Source organism: Lissotriton helveticus, chromosome 2_1 (assembly GCF_964261635.1).
Source record: "Lissotriton helveticus chromosome 2_1, aLisHel1.1, whole genome shotgun sequence".
Classification (NCBI taxonomy): Eukaryota; Metazoa; Chordata; class Amphibia; order Caudata; family Salamandridae; genus Lissotriton; species Lissotriton helveticus.
This window is the reverse complement of record NC_136059.1, coordinates 2,012,192,738-2,012,209,340: the sequence shown is the minus strand read 5'-3', so window position 1 is coordinate 2,012,209,340 and position 16,603 is coordinate 2,012,192,738. Positions and strand designations below refer to the sequence as shown.

Below are 16,603 nucleotides of genomic sequence, written 5' to 3'. Positions count from 1 at the left end.
ATACTACTATTCGGAACATAACGAAATATTGATATTATATAATGTTTTCGACAAATGTAACATAAAGCCTGAATGCATCTGTTTGTGATTGGGTCTGATATTATTCATGTAATTCGTTTTAAGGGAAAGGAAGAGAATGTGACCTGGAAAAGCTCTACAAATGTGTCTCACCAGCACTTGGTAAGTGATTTAAAGAAATACATGCGTATTACATGGTTAAAAATGCATTATCTTAAAATGAGTGAAGTGGAGACAAGTGTGGAGCATGAGTAATTGTCTCTCAAGGAATTGTGACAGGCTTAGAGGATGAGTTGTTCCAGAATTAGACACTTGGCATGTTTCGCACCATATTAAAAGCATTAAACAAATTCTGCTACTTACACTTATTATGCTATATCTACTTTCCAATTTAATGTTGCTTGCGGCACAGGACAAGAGGAGTAAATGGTAGGACATAGACCACATAATTACTAATCTTCTTCTGGAAATTGCGAGATAAAAATAAGGACAAATGGAAAACTATTGATAAGGAAATACGAAGGCAAAGTTTAAAACTGAAAAAAACACGGATACTGAAGGAATAAAAAAATATTAAACAAGTACGGGCAAATTAATTTCAAATTGCAATGTTTCTTGGATGAGGAGCCAGATGATCAAACTATCGCCCGCAGAACTTTCTTTTGTCAGAGCAGTTGAGAATGTGGTCGGCTGAATGTTTAATGGTTTGCATGCCATCAGAGATTGATAACCCTTTGTATCCAGATTCGTACTCTGTTGATGCCCGAAGTAGTTCTGACCCAGTAGGTTATGGGTCTCATCTCCTGTGTAATGCTCTGTTGATGTGTTGCTTAATAGTCCGCCTGATATATAATAGAAATCAATCAGAATCTCATTCTTCCATGACAGTTTAGGTAAATATTCAACTGTTCTTTCTTTGGTCACCACATAGATAAGGCAAAGCTTTGTCTATCATTGACTCCGAAGAACATCAGCTTTGCTTCATATACCAAGCTTTGTGGTGAAAAGTTTCACTCGATCTCTACCTCTTAGACGTTGCTAGATCCTGGCATCATTAAGTTTATTATTCGATCGATGTTGTTCACTATATATTGTCAGTCTGCATTTCTGTAGAAATGTTTCTAGTTTGTGTATCACTTTACCGTTAGGTACACTTCACTTTCAAAGTCTGATACAAATGTCATTTAAATTCTATTTACAGTACTCAATAGGCTACATTTCTAGATATACTGTGTAACAATCTCCTGAGGCATGAATGATGGTTTCTTTCCTACCATCACATTGCTTAAACCACTTTTATGTTGTGGAATACTTGGAAGCAGACTTTCTCAAGCAGTATGTAGACTGTGGCCCCGATTGCGATGCTGGGCGGCGCTGGTCAGAGGCTTTTCCCCCGCCATGGTAGGTTTAAAGTGTTACTGCCATATTAGGATGATGGCAGTTGGAGTTTAAACCGCGGGGGAATCTGACATGGTTCCGACGGTCTCAACGTACTCGACAATCAGTCAGAGGCACTTCATAATCCCTTATGGATGGCTTTTCTGCCGTCAGGATTATAATGTTGGAATCCGACAGTCATTCCATGTTGCCCTTTCACACATCGAAAGGCTGTCAGAAAGAAACATTGGGGGCCTCTAACAGGGACAACTTACCCCCTGGCCCTCCGCAATATGGCCTGGGGGCACCAAAGGTGTCCCCTAAACATCCCTGCCCCATGTGGCAGGCACCGTGAGGTGTCTGCCACAAGGTGCAGGGATGTTTGACAACACCTATTTTTCAATGGGAACTTGTGCTGCTGGCATTTTCAGCCTTCCGCACAAGCTTCCATTGGAAAATGGATGTTTCTGACCGCACTATGTGTGGGTGCATCCTAATTAGGTTGTAGGAACAGCCGACCTATGGTCGGGCAGTTCTCTCATAGGGGATATCCATGTATAGTCATAAGCGCTTGATAGTCTCGCCCATCTGTGGGAACCACGGAGCACTTTATCCAATATAACTCCTTAAGTAATGAAGTTCTTCTTCCTTCGGGGAGGCCTTGAACAGTCATTTACGAAAGTCATAATGCAACCTAGGGGTAGGCTACAGTTGGCAGAGTTCTTCATCTTGAAATAGCAAAAGGGGAGACTGCAATTACATATGCTCTCAGGGTGGACGCGCGCAGTCTTTAAACGCGCTAGCGGCTTCAGGTCACGCCATGTTTTAATTTTACTTGTTCATTATTAATCTCTGTGTATTTTACTCGCATAGTTCTGCACCCTAACGCTGCGGACGCGCGCTTTTCTTAAAACGCGCTAGCAGCTCCAGGTCACGCTATGTTTTAAACTATGCCCGAACTTGGATCGTTTTAAAGTTTACCTTTTGTGTGTGATTTTAAATCCCCGGCACCCGCTCGATACTCCAGCTTCTTACAGCCACTTCCGCCCCCTACCCTGGTCCACCACGGGCTTGCCCGATTGTTGTGGAGGGTAGGCGGGTTGGCCAATCGCAACCTCTGGATGCTGGGAGGGCGGAGTCTGGGGTCAGCACACCAGCCACTTAAGGCATAGCTCTGTGCCTGATCGCTGTGGACGCGCGCAGTCTTTAAACGCGCTAGCGGCTTCAGGTCACGCCATGTTTTAATTTAACTTTTTCATATTGATCTCTGTGCATTTTACTCGCATAGCTCTGCACCCTAACGCTGCAGACGCGCGCTATTCTTAAAACGCGCTAGCAGCTCCAGGTCACGCTATGTTTTAAACTATGCCCGATCTTGGATCGTTTTAAAGTTTACCTTTTGTGTGTGATTTTGAATCCCCGGCACCCGCTCGATACTCCAGCTTCTTACAGCCACTTCCGCCCCCTACCCCGGTCCACCACGGGCTTGCCCGATTGTTGTGGAGGGTAGGCGGGGCTGCCAATCGCAACCTCTGGACGCTGGGAGGGCGGAGTCTGGGGTCAGCACACCAGCCACTTAAGGCGATGCACTTTAGGACGCGCAGCGGACGCTCCGAAGGCGCGCCTAAGGCAAGCCTGTCTGCGCCTGTCCGCGCCTGTGCCGTGCCCAGTGCCAGGCAGGCTGCCGGTGGACACACAAGGGGGCAAACACGCTGGTTCAGGGCTCAATTGCTGGCCATGAGGCCTCAGACCGGTAGCTGCAGCTCTAAGTGCAACCCCCCTCAGCTACTTGCTGCCCACATTGTATGCAAAGACTGTGACTTCCCTCTAGAAGCACTTACCATCTGCCCCAGTAAAGAAAACTACAAAAAACCTGACCGTGGGTTGCCCAGTGAGGTCAAGGCGTGTCTCGTCAACTGCCGCTCCCTCCCACGTCATGCAGGCGATATCTGGCTCTCGATCACCACCCACGCATGGGACCTGATGTTCCTTACCGAAACATGGGTCAAAGACTCTTCTAACCCTGATATAGCGTTAGCAATCCCCTCCGACTACCACTTTGTAGGGATTAATCGACCAGGGACTAAAGTGGGAGGGGGAGTGGCCATCATTTCCCGGTCCCAATGGAAAATTACTTCCAGGAAACTGCCTAACTCAGGCCCTATTGAGGCAATGTATTTCAGCATCACGGACCCATTCATCTGGTCCTGGCGGGCGCTCTAATCTACAACCCCCCTGGCACACAGCCCTCTCACCTCAATGAGTTATTGGCCACCCTGGCTGACCTTTCCCTAAAACACCCGCATTTTACCATCTTAGGCGACTTTAACCTACATGTGGATGATCCTTCCTGTCCCAAAGCAAAGTCCCTTGTAGAAACTCTAGCAGGAATAAACTTGGACCTGAGAGTTCATAGTCCCACCCATATGGCAGGCCACACCCTAGACCTGATCTTCTCGAACCTGTCAGGCCTTTCTACTCTGACTCCGAGCCCACTGGCATGGTCCGACCATTCACTCATCCCTTTCACCCTATCTATCCTCCCCCCAGTAATCACGAATAGTGTAAAACCTAACCTGGGCAGGAAATGGCACAAAGTCACCTATGACGCCCTTGAACCAGTACTCTCTAACATGGAGTGGCTCCCGTCTAAGGATATAGACGCAGATGTGGAAAAACTCAATTCCACTCTTATCACAGCGATTAATATGATCGCCCCCCTACTCCCCCTTTCCTCTGCCAGATCGAAGCCCTCCGCCCCATGGTTTTCCCCGGAGCTCCGTACGGAAAAAAGCAAATATAAAAAACTTGAGCGCCAATGGCGACGCACTTATGACTCTACCGAAAAAAACATATATAGAGCTGCGCTAAAAAGGTTTCACAAATTAAAACAAGTCGCTATAAAGGAATACTTCTCCAACAAGATTAACTCCGCTGACAATTCGGCCAAAACCCTCTTTCAAATTGTGAAAGACTTTACAAAGCCTCCAGCACTTACCCGTCTCTCCTCTCCAAGTCAAGAACTCTGTGATAACCTATCACACTTTTTTCATCACAAGATTGTGGATATTTTCTCCTCTTTTACTCCGTCCAAAGGGCTTGGTGAGGCGATATCAGTCCTACCCCCTCTACCGGCCTGCACCACCACATTTGAAGCATTCGAACCTATCATAAGAGACTCAGTCCAACACAGAATGCAAAAATGTAAATCTGGCTCTCCCCTAGACCCCGTCCCAGCTAAAATATTCACGCAGCTGGGCCCACTCATCACCACCCCCTTAATTTCCATTTGGAATACATCCCTCTCCTCTGGCCAGTTCCCGTCGGAGTGGAAACAGGCAATGCTAATCCCCATATTGAAGAAAGCGGATGCTGACCCGTCGGTATTTAGCAACTACCGACCCATCTCTCTCCTCCCTAAACCTGCTAAAATTCTGGAAAAAATAGTACAGGAGCAATTGTCCGACTACCTGGAATCCAACGCCCTCTTACATGACTCGCAATCCGGATTCCGATCCGGATATAGCATAGAGACGGCCCTTCTGGAAGTATCAGAGACCATTAGAGAGAGCGTGGACAGAGATGAGGTGGCCATGTTGGTGCTCCTCGATCTGTTCGCGGCTTTCGACACCGTGACCCACTCCATATTACTGAAAAGGTTGCGTGACCTAGGAATACAAGGCACACCACTGGCTTGGATAAATTCATTCCTGTCAGGTAGAACGCAACAGGTATGGTGTCGCCCCTACTTGTCAAAAGATAAGATGCCCCTGAACTGTGGAGTCCCCCAGGGGTCGGCCCTCAACCCTCTCTTTTTTAATGTTTACATGTCACCATTTGCAAGAGTGGTTGAGGACTGTGGTGTCAGAGTGGTCTCTTACGCTGATGACACTCAGCTAATCTTTTCCTTTAGAGACCACTCTGACAAAGGACTCGACAATTTTAAATCCTGCCTCACCATCATTGTACAATGGATGACATCTAATACATTAAAACTGAACACCGAGAAAACTGAGGTGCTATTTTTTAATCTTAAAACCCCTCTGCTGTCTTCCGCATGGTGGCCGACTGAGTTGAACCCCCCTCCCATCCCTGCCAACTCAGCCCGGAACCTTGGGTTTCATTTTGACAATGAACTCTCATGCAAAATACAAATCCAAAAGGTTACTTCTGCCTGTTTTGGCAAATTACAAATGATAAAAAAAATCTCCCCCTATCTGTCTAGGGACTCGATGAGGACTGTCGTGCACGCCCTCATAACTTCACACCTGGACTACTCCAATAGTCTTTATGTAGGGGCTCCTGCATACTTACGTCACCGACTACAAATTGTCCAGAACGCGGCGGCAAGACTGATCTGCCACGTCCTCTATCGTCACTCCATCTCCCCGTACCTAAAGAACTTGCATTGGCTTCAAATCTCTCACTGCATCCAGTTCAAAGCCCTGGTCCTGGCCTTCAGAGCACTCAATGGGTATGGACCAGGCTATCTCAGAGACAGATTGAAGCAGGTCCAATCAGTCCGTTCCCTTAGATCCAACCATCTCCGTCTCCTACTACCTCCCCGCTTCCATCGCTCTAGAAGAGAAGGCAGAGCTTTGGCGGTGGTCACTGCTAAGCTGTGGAACTCCCTACCGCTGGACCTCAGAATCACTGAATTAGAACCCCTTTTTAGATTCAAATTGAAAACATACCTGCTCTCCTGCTACTAGCCGCCTTGATCACTACCGTTGCTGTCCTCAGCGCCGGGCCACCCCCGGTGGGGGTAGCCGCGCGCTTAATCAAATTCCATAAATAAAATAAATACACAAACTTGTTGTAATGATACAGAAAAAGAACCTTCAAAAACCCTTTTGCTATGAGAAAACAGAGATTAAGCAGTGCACAGCAATGTAGCCCATAGGCTGCCATTATAAGTGAAGAAAAAGTAGGCCTTGCCTTTTAGAACAGAGTGAAGACCAATATCCCATCATGCTCAACCAGAGGCAGTTACCTCATTTCTTTTTTTCCTCCTCCTTCTGACAGGACCCTTGGAGCATTGAGCTCGACCATTTTAGGTTTTGTCTACAATTTAGATCTTTAAAGTCACTAGTTTTAGCTTTAGTCAACATCTTTTTTCTTTCTCTGTGGAGCAAAGTTTTTTCCTATTTAAAATGCCTTCTCTTTTCAACAAATGTCCTAAATGTGGCAGAAAAAGGCTAAACCAGACCCACTTGAGGTCTCTATTATTTGTCTACCATCCTCGCACCTTCCTGCCTCCTATAACATCTGCAAGACCTTCTCCAGATGTACCCTGCGTGACAGAGAGAAGACTTGCCTGCAGGGAAGAGAAGAGAGGAGAAAACACAAACAGCCAGTGGGACCTCTGAGCAAGGGGGAGGTGACTCTTCCACCAGAGCTCTTTCCTAAACCTCCAGTGGACGTGGGAGGGAAGGAAGTGTGCGCTAAGATGAACAGTCTATTCATTACTGAAACAAAACCTAACATTTCAGAAACAAAACTTAGCAAAGACCATTTCTCAGAAATAGACGAGATCAGTTTCAAACAGCCTAAAATGGCATCTGCAAAGAAAATGGGGTAGCGAAGGCTAACTTAAACATGACATTGCATGAGCATTAACAAACCTACTCTAACAGGAGGTCTGAGAGGCGTTTCTCAGGCAGAAAATGCTATCAGTTCTGGTCAACATCGAGAGGGTCGACGTCGAGACGGGGTACGGCGCCAACATGTTTGCCGTCATCGAGAGCCACTTCGCAGTGACAGCCAACGCCGAGGTAGGTGGAGACCGTCGCCGAGAGATAGGAGGTCGACATTGACAGCTAAGTATCACCACCCAATAGAGCATCAGGAAGATTTTTAGAAATCGACCAGGAGGGAGCTAGTGTTTTACATCAAGTCATCAGCGAGACAGTGTATTACTCGATTCTAGCTACCCACAGTTACTTCCACAGTATTTTCATCACGCTGACATGCATGGCTGCGATTGACATCACTGAAGCCAGATGCCCAAGTTACGTCTTCAGAATTTGCCTTTTTCCGGTTCCACCCTCTTCGGCTCTCATGCTCACGATAAAATGGGGAGAACTAAAATGGAAATGGATACCTTAACAGTGGTGGGATTAGAAAAATCCAAAGAACAGCAGCGTTCATTCTGCCCTTACCACTGACATTTCACCTCGCAGAGGGTTCAAACCCCTCAATGGCAGTCTGGCTGATAGCAACAATATTAGCAACCTTACCAATCACATCGCAAGACACACGGAGGATGGAACTCCCAACAAGTTAAGCAGGGAGAGCAACAACCCACTGCAGCAAAACCCTGAATCATTTCTTCCCCTCTTTCCGTTACCCACTCCGGTAGGGGGAAGCATTGCAAATTCTCTTGCAGAGTGGCAATGCATAACAACAGAAGCCTGGGTCTTGAATATTATCAAACATGGCTATCGTCTCAGATTCACTGCCCCACCACCATACATTCCGCCGAGGATGTCCATGTCTCGCCTCAAGCTTTTATAAGAGGAAGTCAACACTCTGTGCCAGAAGAAAGCATTGGAACCAGTCCCTCGAAACCAACGAGGTCAAGCTATCTACTCCAGATACTTCCTAGTGCAAAAAAAGGCAGCCAAGAGTTCATGCCTATTCTTGACCTTCGCATCGCAAAAAAATGGATCAGGAAGGAAAAAATCAGGATGGGCCATCAAATGTATCCTCAACTTCAACAGGGAGACTGTCTCTGTTCAATAGATCTACACAATGCCTATTTTCATATTCAGCCTCAAGCCAGCTCCCAGGACCTTTTCCAAATGCATGGCGGTGGTGGCAGCACACCTTCGGAAACACAAATCTTTGTATATCCCTATCTGGACGATAGGCTGATCAAGGCATCCACCTTTACAGAAGCCCAAGAACATTTCCTATGGACGTGCAAGCTGCTTCATCACTTGGGTCTCCACGTCAATGTTCAAAAATCCACGCCATCTCCAGTTTAGATGCTATCTATATTACTTAGGAGCTGACATCAATACTTTGCAGCAAAATATGTTTCCTTCATAGGAACGGTGGTTATCCATTCTCCAAAAATGTTTCAATCTTCAGCGGATAACACATACATCAGTACGCATAGTCTCCTTGCTACTCGGCTCAATGGCTTCCTGCATATTTCTGACTCCCAGTGCTTGCCTCCACATGCGCCCTCTCCAGAAGTGCTTGGAGGACTAGTGGAACCAGTTCTCAGGGAGCTGGGAAGACAAGATCACCCTCTCAACTCATGCAGTAGGATATCTCCAGTGGTGGTGTTCCCAGAAAAATCCCCTGAGGGGAATGTCTTTTCTCCTCCAACCACCAACACAGACCATATCACGGACGCCTCATTGCTTGGTTGGGGATCCCACATGGATCACCTACAGATACAAGGGCTATGGTCCTCGAGAGAACAGACATATCAGATCAACCTTCTGGAACCCTGAGCAGTACACCTGGCACTCAAGGCTTTTCATCCTTCATTCACGACCAACACCCTACTTGTTCAGACAGACAATACAACCACCATGTACTAACTGAACAAGCAGGGGGTCCAGAGCCCTGTCACAAGAAGCTCAATCGATCTGGCACTGGTTCCTCACCAGGAATCTAACAATGGTAGCGGTGCATCTGCCGGGGTGCAGAATATCCACGCAGACGTGCTCAGCAGGGTTCTCGGCAAAAATCACAAGTTGGTGCTGAACGAAGAAGTTGTACAAGGTATCTTCAGCTTGTGGGGCACACGTTTTACAGATCTGTTCGCTACAGAGGAAAACACAAAATTTTGCAGCTTCGCCTCCAGATTTTACCATCCAAGGACACTAGTGAATGCCCTATGGATCGACTGGTCGAACACATTTCTTTACTCTTTTCCTCCAATACCACTAATACCAGCAGTCCTGCACAAACTGGCGTCCACGACAGCCAAGATGATTCTCATTGCCCCAGAATGGCCGAGACAACTGTGGTTCCCAGACCTCCTTCACTGTTCTCTCTGTCCACATCTCAGACAGCCTTGCACGAAGTTCAGAGGTCAACTGCTACACCCCAGCCTTTCCTCCATGAGTTTGGCAGCATGGCTCAGCTCCTGAGATAGTGCAGTATGGTTATCTAAACCTGCCTCAGGACTGTATGGACATTCTAAAGGAAGCAAAGCGACCATCTACACGAGCAGCTTACGCTTTTAAATGGAGACGTTTTCGCATTTGGTGCTTCTCCAAACAGATCGATCCCTTATTTTACCAGGAGGAAGTAATTCTCCTGTATCCGTTACACCTTGTCAAATCCGGCCTTCAATACTCTTCAATCAGAGTACAGATATCTGCTCTCACGGCATACAGGGAATGCCCTTCATAAATCTCTTTCTTTAGGATTCCAGTTATTAAAGATTTTCTAGAGGGGTTAAAGAAGGTTTTTCCTCCCATAAGACACCCTTCACCTCCATGGGAGCTGAATGTAGTACTCTCTTAGCTCAAGCTTCCTCCCTTTAAACCCATTCACAAAGATTCTTTACATCATCTCACATGGAAAACTGCTGTCCTGGTGGCCATTAGTCAACTAGGAGAGTTAGTGAGATACAGGTCCTTTGCACCCATGAGCCTTACACAGTCTTCCACTCTTCCAAAGTAGTGCTGTGCAGTTGTCTCAGATTTCCATGTAACCAGACTGTCACTTTACCCACGTTCTTTCCAAACACTTCGTCTCGAACGGAGAGAGCCCTCCACTCGCTGGATGTTAAAAGGGTATTACATTTCTATTTGGACAAGACCAAGGCAATTCGTACTCACAACAGTTGTTTATCAATTATGGCCCCATCCGCACGGGTTTAGCTACTTCTAAACAATCTCTAGGTTGATTGTCTCTTGCATTCTCTGCTGTTATCAGCTAGCCAACACATCTCTTTCTGGGAGGCCCAAAGCTCATTCTACCAGAGACAGGCAGCTACTGCTGCAGTAATGAGGAATATTCCCTTATTGGATATTTGCAAGTCAGCTACTTGGAGATCTGCCCATATGTTCACTAAACACTACTGCCTGGACCCAGATGCTTGGGCAGAAGCACAAAGTAGGAAATGCATCCCTCAGAAACCTTTTTACTTAACAGGGTACATTCCTGGTGTGTTCTCTCTACTCTACTGCATCAGGGGGTGAGCTTGCTATTCTATTCAACCCTTATGACTATACATGGAAATCCCCTACGGGAGAAGGTATAGTTTCCTACTTGTAATTCCAGTTCTCTCGTTGGGTATTTCTATGATAGTCATAAGCAGCCCTCCCTCCTCCCCGGTGGAATAGGCAGATCATTTCATGCTCCAGTATTATTGGTTTAGTATACCCTTGAAAAAGAACTGTGGTAAGTGCCTCTGGCTGAGTGAGCATGATAGGATATTGGTGGTCTCTCTGCTTCTAAAGGCATAGCTTATGTTTTCTTCACTTATAATGGCAGCCTATGGGCTACATTGCCCTGCACTTCTTTATCTCTGTTTTTTCATTGCAAAAGGGTTTGTGAAGGTTTTTTTTCTGTGCCATTACAAAAGTTTCATGTACTGAGAGCATATGTAATTGCAGTCTCTTCTTTAGATGAAGAACTCTGACCCTGGAGGTCTACCCCTAGACTGCATTATGACTTTTTTAAGTGACTTTTCACTGCCTTCCCGAAGAAAGGTGAACTTCAGCACTTAAGAACTTATATTGGATAATACAAATATGAAGAGCTACGGGGTCGCTGCAGATGGGCGGTACTATTCAACGTTTATGACTGTCATGGAAATTCCCCTATGAGAGAACTGGAATTACAAGTAAGAAACTATACCTTCCTTCACCGCACAGCAACATCGTAATCAGGGCATGTGTATTTGTTCAAACTTCATCGGTCTTGATGCATGATTGGTTGGTCAGAAAGTGGGTTACTACGTTAATCAGAATCACATATTTTTTTACCAGGAATCCCGGAAATTGATATTTACTTGTTGTTTCATGATACTGAATTGCTTGTTCTCTATCTACAATTATTAGCATCAGTGAGTTTTCTGTTTTCAACATCCTCTTCAATGTGATTCAGCCTCTTACCGGCATGATATGAGAGCATCAGTGGCCCAAAGAATGGTCAAGCTTGAAGAATCCTTTGGGGATCCCAAATTTTGACTGGTTGTGAGTCTTTCATTCCAAACGTGTAATCGAGTATTTTTCTCCATGCTGGTTCACTTTAGGTCTCTGCTTTTTTCAGTTTATTTAGTTTTCTAGGGCTTTGGGTTCCTAGTCACATGTATTGACCACTTGACAAGATTCATAGAAAATAGTTCCAGCCTTCATCATTTTCTATTGCATCAGTGCCTTTTGACTTTCTACTGTCAAGAGACATTTGAGCTAAATCAATGCAATCAATCAATTATTCAGTCAACTTTATTTTCAACAAATGAGTTAAATGGAACATCTCTTTTTTCACCCATTCAGTGGTTGTTGCTAAAATCTGCAATTTGCAATATTTTGCTGTGCGGTGGGGCTATTACCTCATACTTTTCATGCTACTTGTAAGTAGCACATGACCAGATTATCTTCTGAAAGCACAAACACTTCAACCTCAGAAATGCTATGAAATATACTGAGTCCACTGCATTTGTGATTCTTGCAATGCTTCCTGGAGTCAACATAGATATGTCTTTCTCCTTACTACTTTAAATTAACAACTAGTCACATGTTTTGTCAGAAATAGTGACAAAATCGTAGAAATATCATTCTATTTCAGTAACAAGTTATTCAATATAGTTGATTGTTACCTTTGGACCTCACGATCCCCCGAAGAATAGTTTGTTGGTTTACAGACCTGATTTAATGACTCTCACTTGCATTATTGTTTGATCCTTTTTGTACCTGCCGTTCACTTATAATTGATGGATGCTTTCTTTACTTTTCAACCTAAAGTCGTATGGTTTGCTAATTTCCCAGTAACTTTCATTGCGGGAACAACATTGCCTCATTAGAGTCCTTCATGACATAAGTGTACTCAGGGCTCGGCCAGGGTGGAATTTAAATTGTCAGTGTTATTCACATAATTTCGGGAATTTCACGTTAGGCTTGTTTTTGAAATGTATGAATTAATGCCATTAGGTCACTTTGCGTAGTTACACACCATGACTGTGCCATACATAATAAACAAAATGCAAGCAGCTATTTTTAGAGTTGCTTTTGATTTTTTGCTATTTTGTTTTAGAGAAATGGATTGTCAAGCCAAAAATTTACTTATGGGCGTATTTTGCACTAAAATGTACTGTGAAATGCAAATGACACAAATTTCACACACAACTACTCAGGAAAACTTGATGGGTGGTTGTTCATGATGATTTCGATTTTTTACTCTCTTTTGTCAGTGCAAAATGCGCCATTGATATGAGGGTGCATTTCACACTAAAATAGAGTGTGAAGTGCAGCTTACACCGACTTTGCATACCCTACTCAGGACTACATAAAGAGTGAACATATATATTTTCACTTTAAATGGCGATGGCCTACATGCATCAAAATTGTAAATTGCGAATACCTAATTGCAAATTCCTGAGAACCGCAATGAGGTGTTCGCAATTTACAATGCATGAAAGCAAAGAGTTTCAGATTGCGATTCCTAGGGGGTCGCAAATTGCTCTACTTCATTAATATTAATGAGGTAGATCGCAATTTGGCACCCCCTAGGATTTGCAAAAATCACGGGGATGGTGGCCTGCTGAGGTCAGCAGACCACCATGCCGTGATTATTTTTAAATAAAGCAATCTTTTTTTGTTATAAAGCAGCCCATTGTCCTTAAAGTAAAACAAGATGACCACTGCCTGCTCTAAAAAATGCTTTTCCAACCAGTCACAGTCTTGGGGACCCCTTCCCATTTGCGAATGGGTTACCACCTACTTGAAGCATTCACGGTCAGAAAACATTCATGCAGATCGTTAGGTTTTGGAATTTATAAGGCATGCCCCTTCCAAATACCGAATCGCAAACCCATTTTGAGATTCAGTAACAGGTTACCTAATCGCAAATTGAGTTTTGCTGCATCTGAAAAGCATTATTTGTGTACACAAACGGGCCGATTCTGCGAAATGGCCAGTTTGCGAAGGTAAAAATGCTTAATGCATGTGCCCCTATGTTCCTTATTTTTAGAATGTGAACCCATACTCATAAGTAAGCATATGGATGAGGAAGAATGTGATTTACAGAGTATTTATATACACATGTATGTGTATGTATGTGTATAATATACAGTGGTGGTCACAACTGTGTGGTTATGGTAAGAAAAATGTTTTCATAGGAAGAGCATTTTTTTGTTTTATTAATACCTTTGATGCTGTTTGACCAATATTCAGAAAATTTTGCACAAAAGTTCATCCACCTCAGATCGTCCCTAGAAAGTTTCAGGGTGATCCATCAAGAGGGGACCCGAGAAACAGGAACGTTTCCAAAACTCAATTTCCCCATGCAATTTACATGAAGAAAATTAGACAATGATAGAGAAAAACAGCTGAACACAATTGCATGAAACTTGTCAGAAAACTAGATCTTTACCCAGAAATCATGATTTTCTTGATTTTAGAATTATCTGTTCCATAATTTGGAGTAATTAGGGTTGAAGTTATACAGGCATATTGGCAGTTGGTCCCTGGGGAGGCCCTAGGGAGTCTCACTGGACTGGGAATAAAGAAATGTAGGGGTAGATTCACAAGAACGTGTGATAACTACAGCAAGAGTAGCGTAAAGCAACTTTCAACATCACAGCCTATCGTGGGAAAACAACTCTGTGACAAAGTGGAATTCACAACACAGGATAGCATGCGATAGTCTGCCCATACCACAGACAATGTCCGCGACACAACCACCTCAATGGAGACAAAAGCACAAACCACAACACCACAAGACCTGCGATGGGTCAAAGAGCGATGAGGAAAACAGCGTTAAGCAATATCATGCCTGCAACACACACCTGGCAGGTGGGAAAAATCACCATAAAAGTAGAAAAAACACCCAAACATAAACTGATCAACACCCAAGCATCATGGAGGCAGCCGGAGCAGGCACAGAGGAAGAGCGCAACCCCACAAGCACCCCAGACGACCATCCCGGGACCTCGGGGACAGGGAAGGGCAAGGACAAGAAGAAGAGGAAGATAAAGTTCTCCGCAGGCGAACAGGATCATAGTCACAGAGGTGATGGAACACCATCAATAACTGTTCATCACCTCCAGCGTGTCATTGGGCACCAAATATGGAATCTGATGGGGCATCGTGGACAAGGTGAATGCCGTTGGGGAGCACAAGTGGACAATGGACGAGGTCAAGAGGCATTGGAATGACATCAAGCGGAAGACCAGGGAGAAACTCTCCGCCAACCAGAAGGCAGCAACGGAGACTGGAGGTGAGGGCCCAGTGCCACAGCTCGTGCTGGATGACATGGAGGAGATGGTGTCGACAGTCATCAGTGTGGAGACTGTGGCCGGAGTCAGGGGATCGGACACTTCTCGACAGGACACAACACAACTGCAACAGGGTGACTGATCACCAGGTACTGGGAGAATGGGTGGAGGTGGCCACAATGGCACACATGCACAATCAAGCAGAACACAGTGCACACCCACAATGACTCTGGGTCCTCTCCCAGATCTACAGACTGTCCCAATGTACAATTCCATACTGTTTGAATGCCAACATGTACCATGCGGCTAGATACATGTGGATACATTGTAATACACCATCTCCCCTTCACATCGCAGGGGAACCATCAACACCTCCTGCAGAGCTGTCCCAGCCACTCTTCACTGATGATGAGTGTTAGACCTGGCACCATTGGCGTGGGTCTCTCTTCCAAGTATGCTGTTGCCTCATGTGTTTTTGCTGGTGTTAGATGCTTTGGGCACTGTGCCACTGCTGTCCAGTGCCACAGTGCAAGTGCCCCTATTGTAAATTAATATATGAACTGGTGATTCCATGATTTACTGGTTTGGTTTACCTGTCAGACCCTAGTACAGTGCACCAGGAGTGCCCGGGGCTTGTAAATCAAATGCTGCTGGTGGGCTTGCAGCACTGGTTGTGCCACCCACAGAATCGGCCTGTAAAAGTGTGTCTAAGGTATGCCTTTGCAGAGCCTATGTGCAGTCTGGTACTGCCATGTTGACTGAGCACGTGCACCCACTTGTCAGTTCCTAAACATTCCCTTTTCTTCGTATGAGACACCCCTATGGTAGGTCCAATGTCAATTGTAAGTACAAGGTAGGACATGCCCTGGTGTGTGTGGCATATTCGAATAGTGAATTACAGCCATCTTCTTTTTACACTATTGCAAGGCTACCTGTTCTCGATAGGCCAGAATGGGCAGTTAGAATATTACATCTTATAATCCTAACTGACTCAGAGAACATGGTAGAAATTCGAGTTTAGTATGCCTGAACTCAGAATGATAAAATACATCTTTTAGTGAAGTTGATTTTAACATTCTGTGTTTGAAAAAAATACTTTAAGAAAGTAGGTATTTTCTTGTCTAACTATCCAAGCCTGCCTCTGCTAGGTTGTGTATTCCTTGTCTGGAGTTTTGAGTGACATCGATGGGGGATTCCAGGAGACAGAATGAGTCAGCTCAGTGGTGAATAGAGTGATCTGCATCTAGATGGGAGGGAGGAGTTGCACCTGGGACCTGAATTGGGCTGTGCCTTTCCTCCACAATGCTGGCTCCACCTCCTGTGGTGCGGCTGATGTCTCTGCCCTGCACTGAGAAAGAAGAGAAGGAATAATTTCAACAAAGTACTCCAGGGCTGTGCTTTCCCTTCACAATGCTGGCTCCACATCCTGTGGGGCGTCTGATGTTTCTGCCCTGCACTGTGAAAGGAAAGAAGGAGTCATGTCAACAGAATGCTCCAGAACTGGTTTGGACTGGGCAAAAGCCCCTCTGCCCTCAGAGGACAAAGGATTTTGGGGTATAAATATTGGGACCCTGATCCCAAGAAATTAGATCACTTTTGGACAACAAGAAGAAACCTTTGCTGAGGAGAGGAACCTGAAGAAACTGAGGAGAGACTATCTCTAAGCTGAAGTGCTGCTTGGGGGATTGGCCTGCAGTGGTTGCCTGACTTCCAAAGAGAGGAGAAAGGGACTTTGTGTACTTTCATCAACTTGTAAGGGTCTCTAAGGGCTTGGAACAGAGCTTGCCTCCTGCTGAA

General features: G+C 45.1%; 1 protein-coding gene across 1 annotated transcript in view; it reads left to right on the top strand.

The window, feature by feature from the left end:
* The window catches only part of ASIC5 (acid sensing ion channel subunit family member 5), a 733,553-nt gene that overhangs the window by 430,819 nt on the left and 286,131 nt on the right, over positions 1-16,603 (top strand). Inside the window, exon 7 of the mRNA XM_078677664.1 lies at positions 124-180. Coding sequence (XP_078533790.1) covers positions 124-180 — 57 coding nt within the window. The remainder of the gene's footprint in view (positions 1-123; positions 181-16,603) is intronic.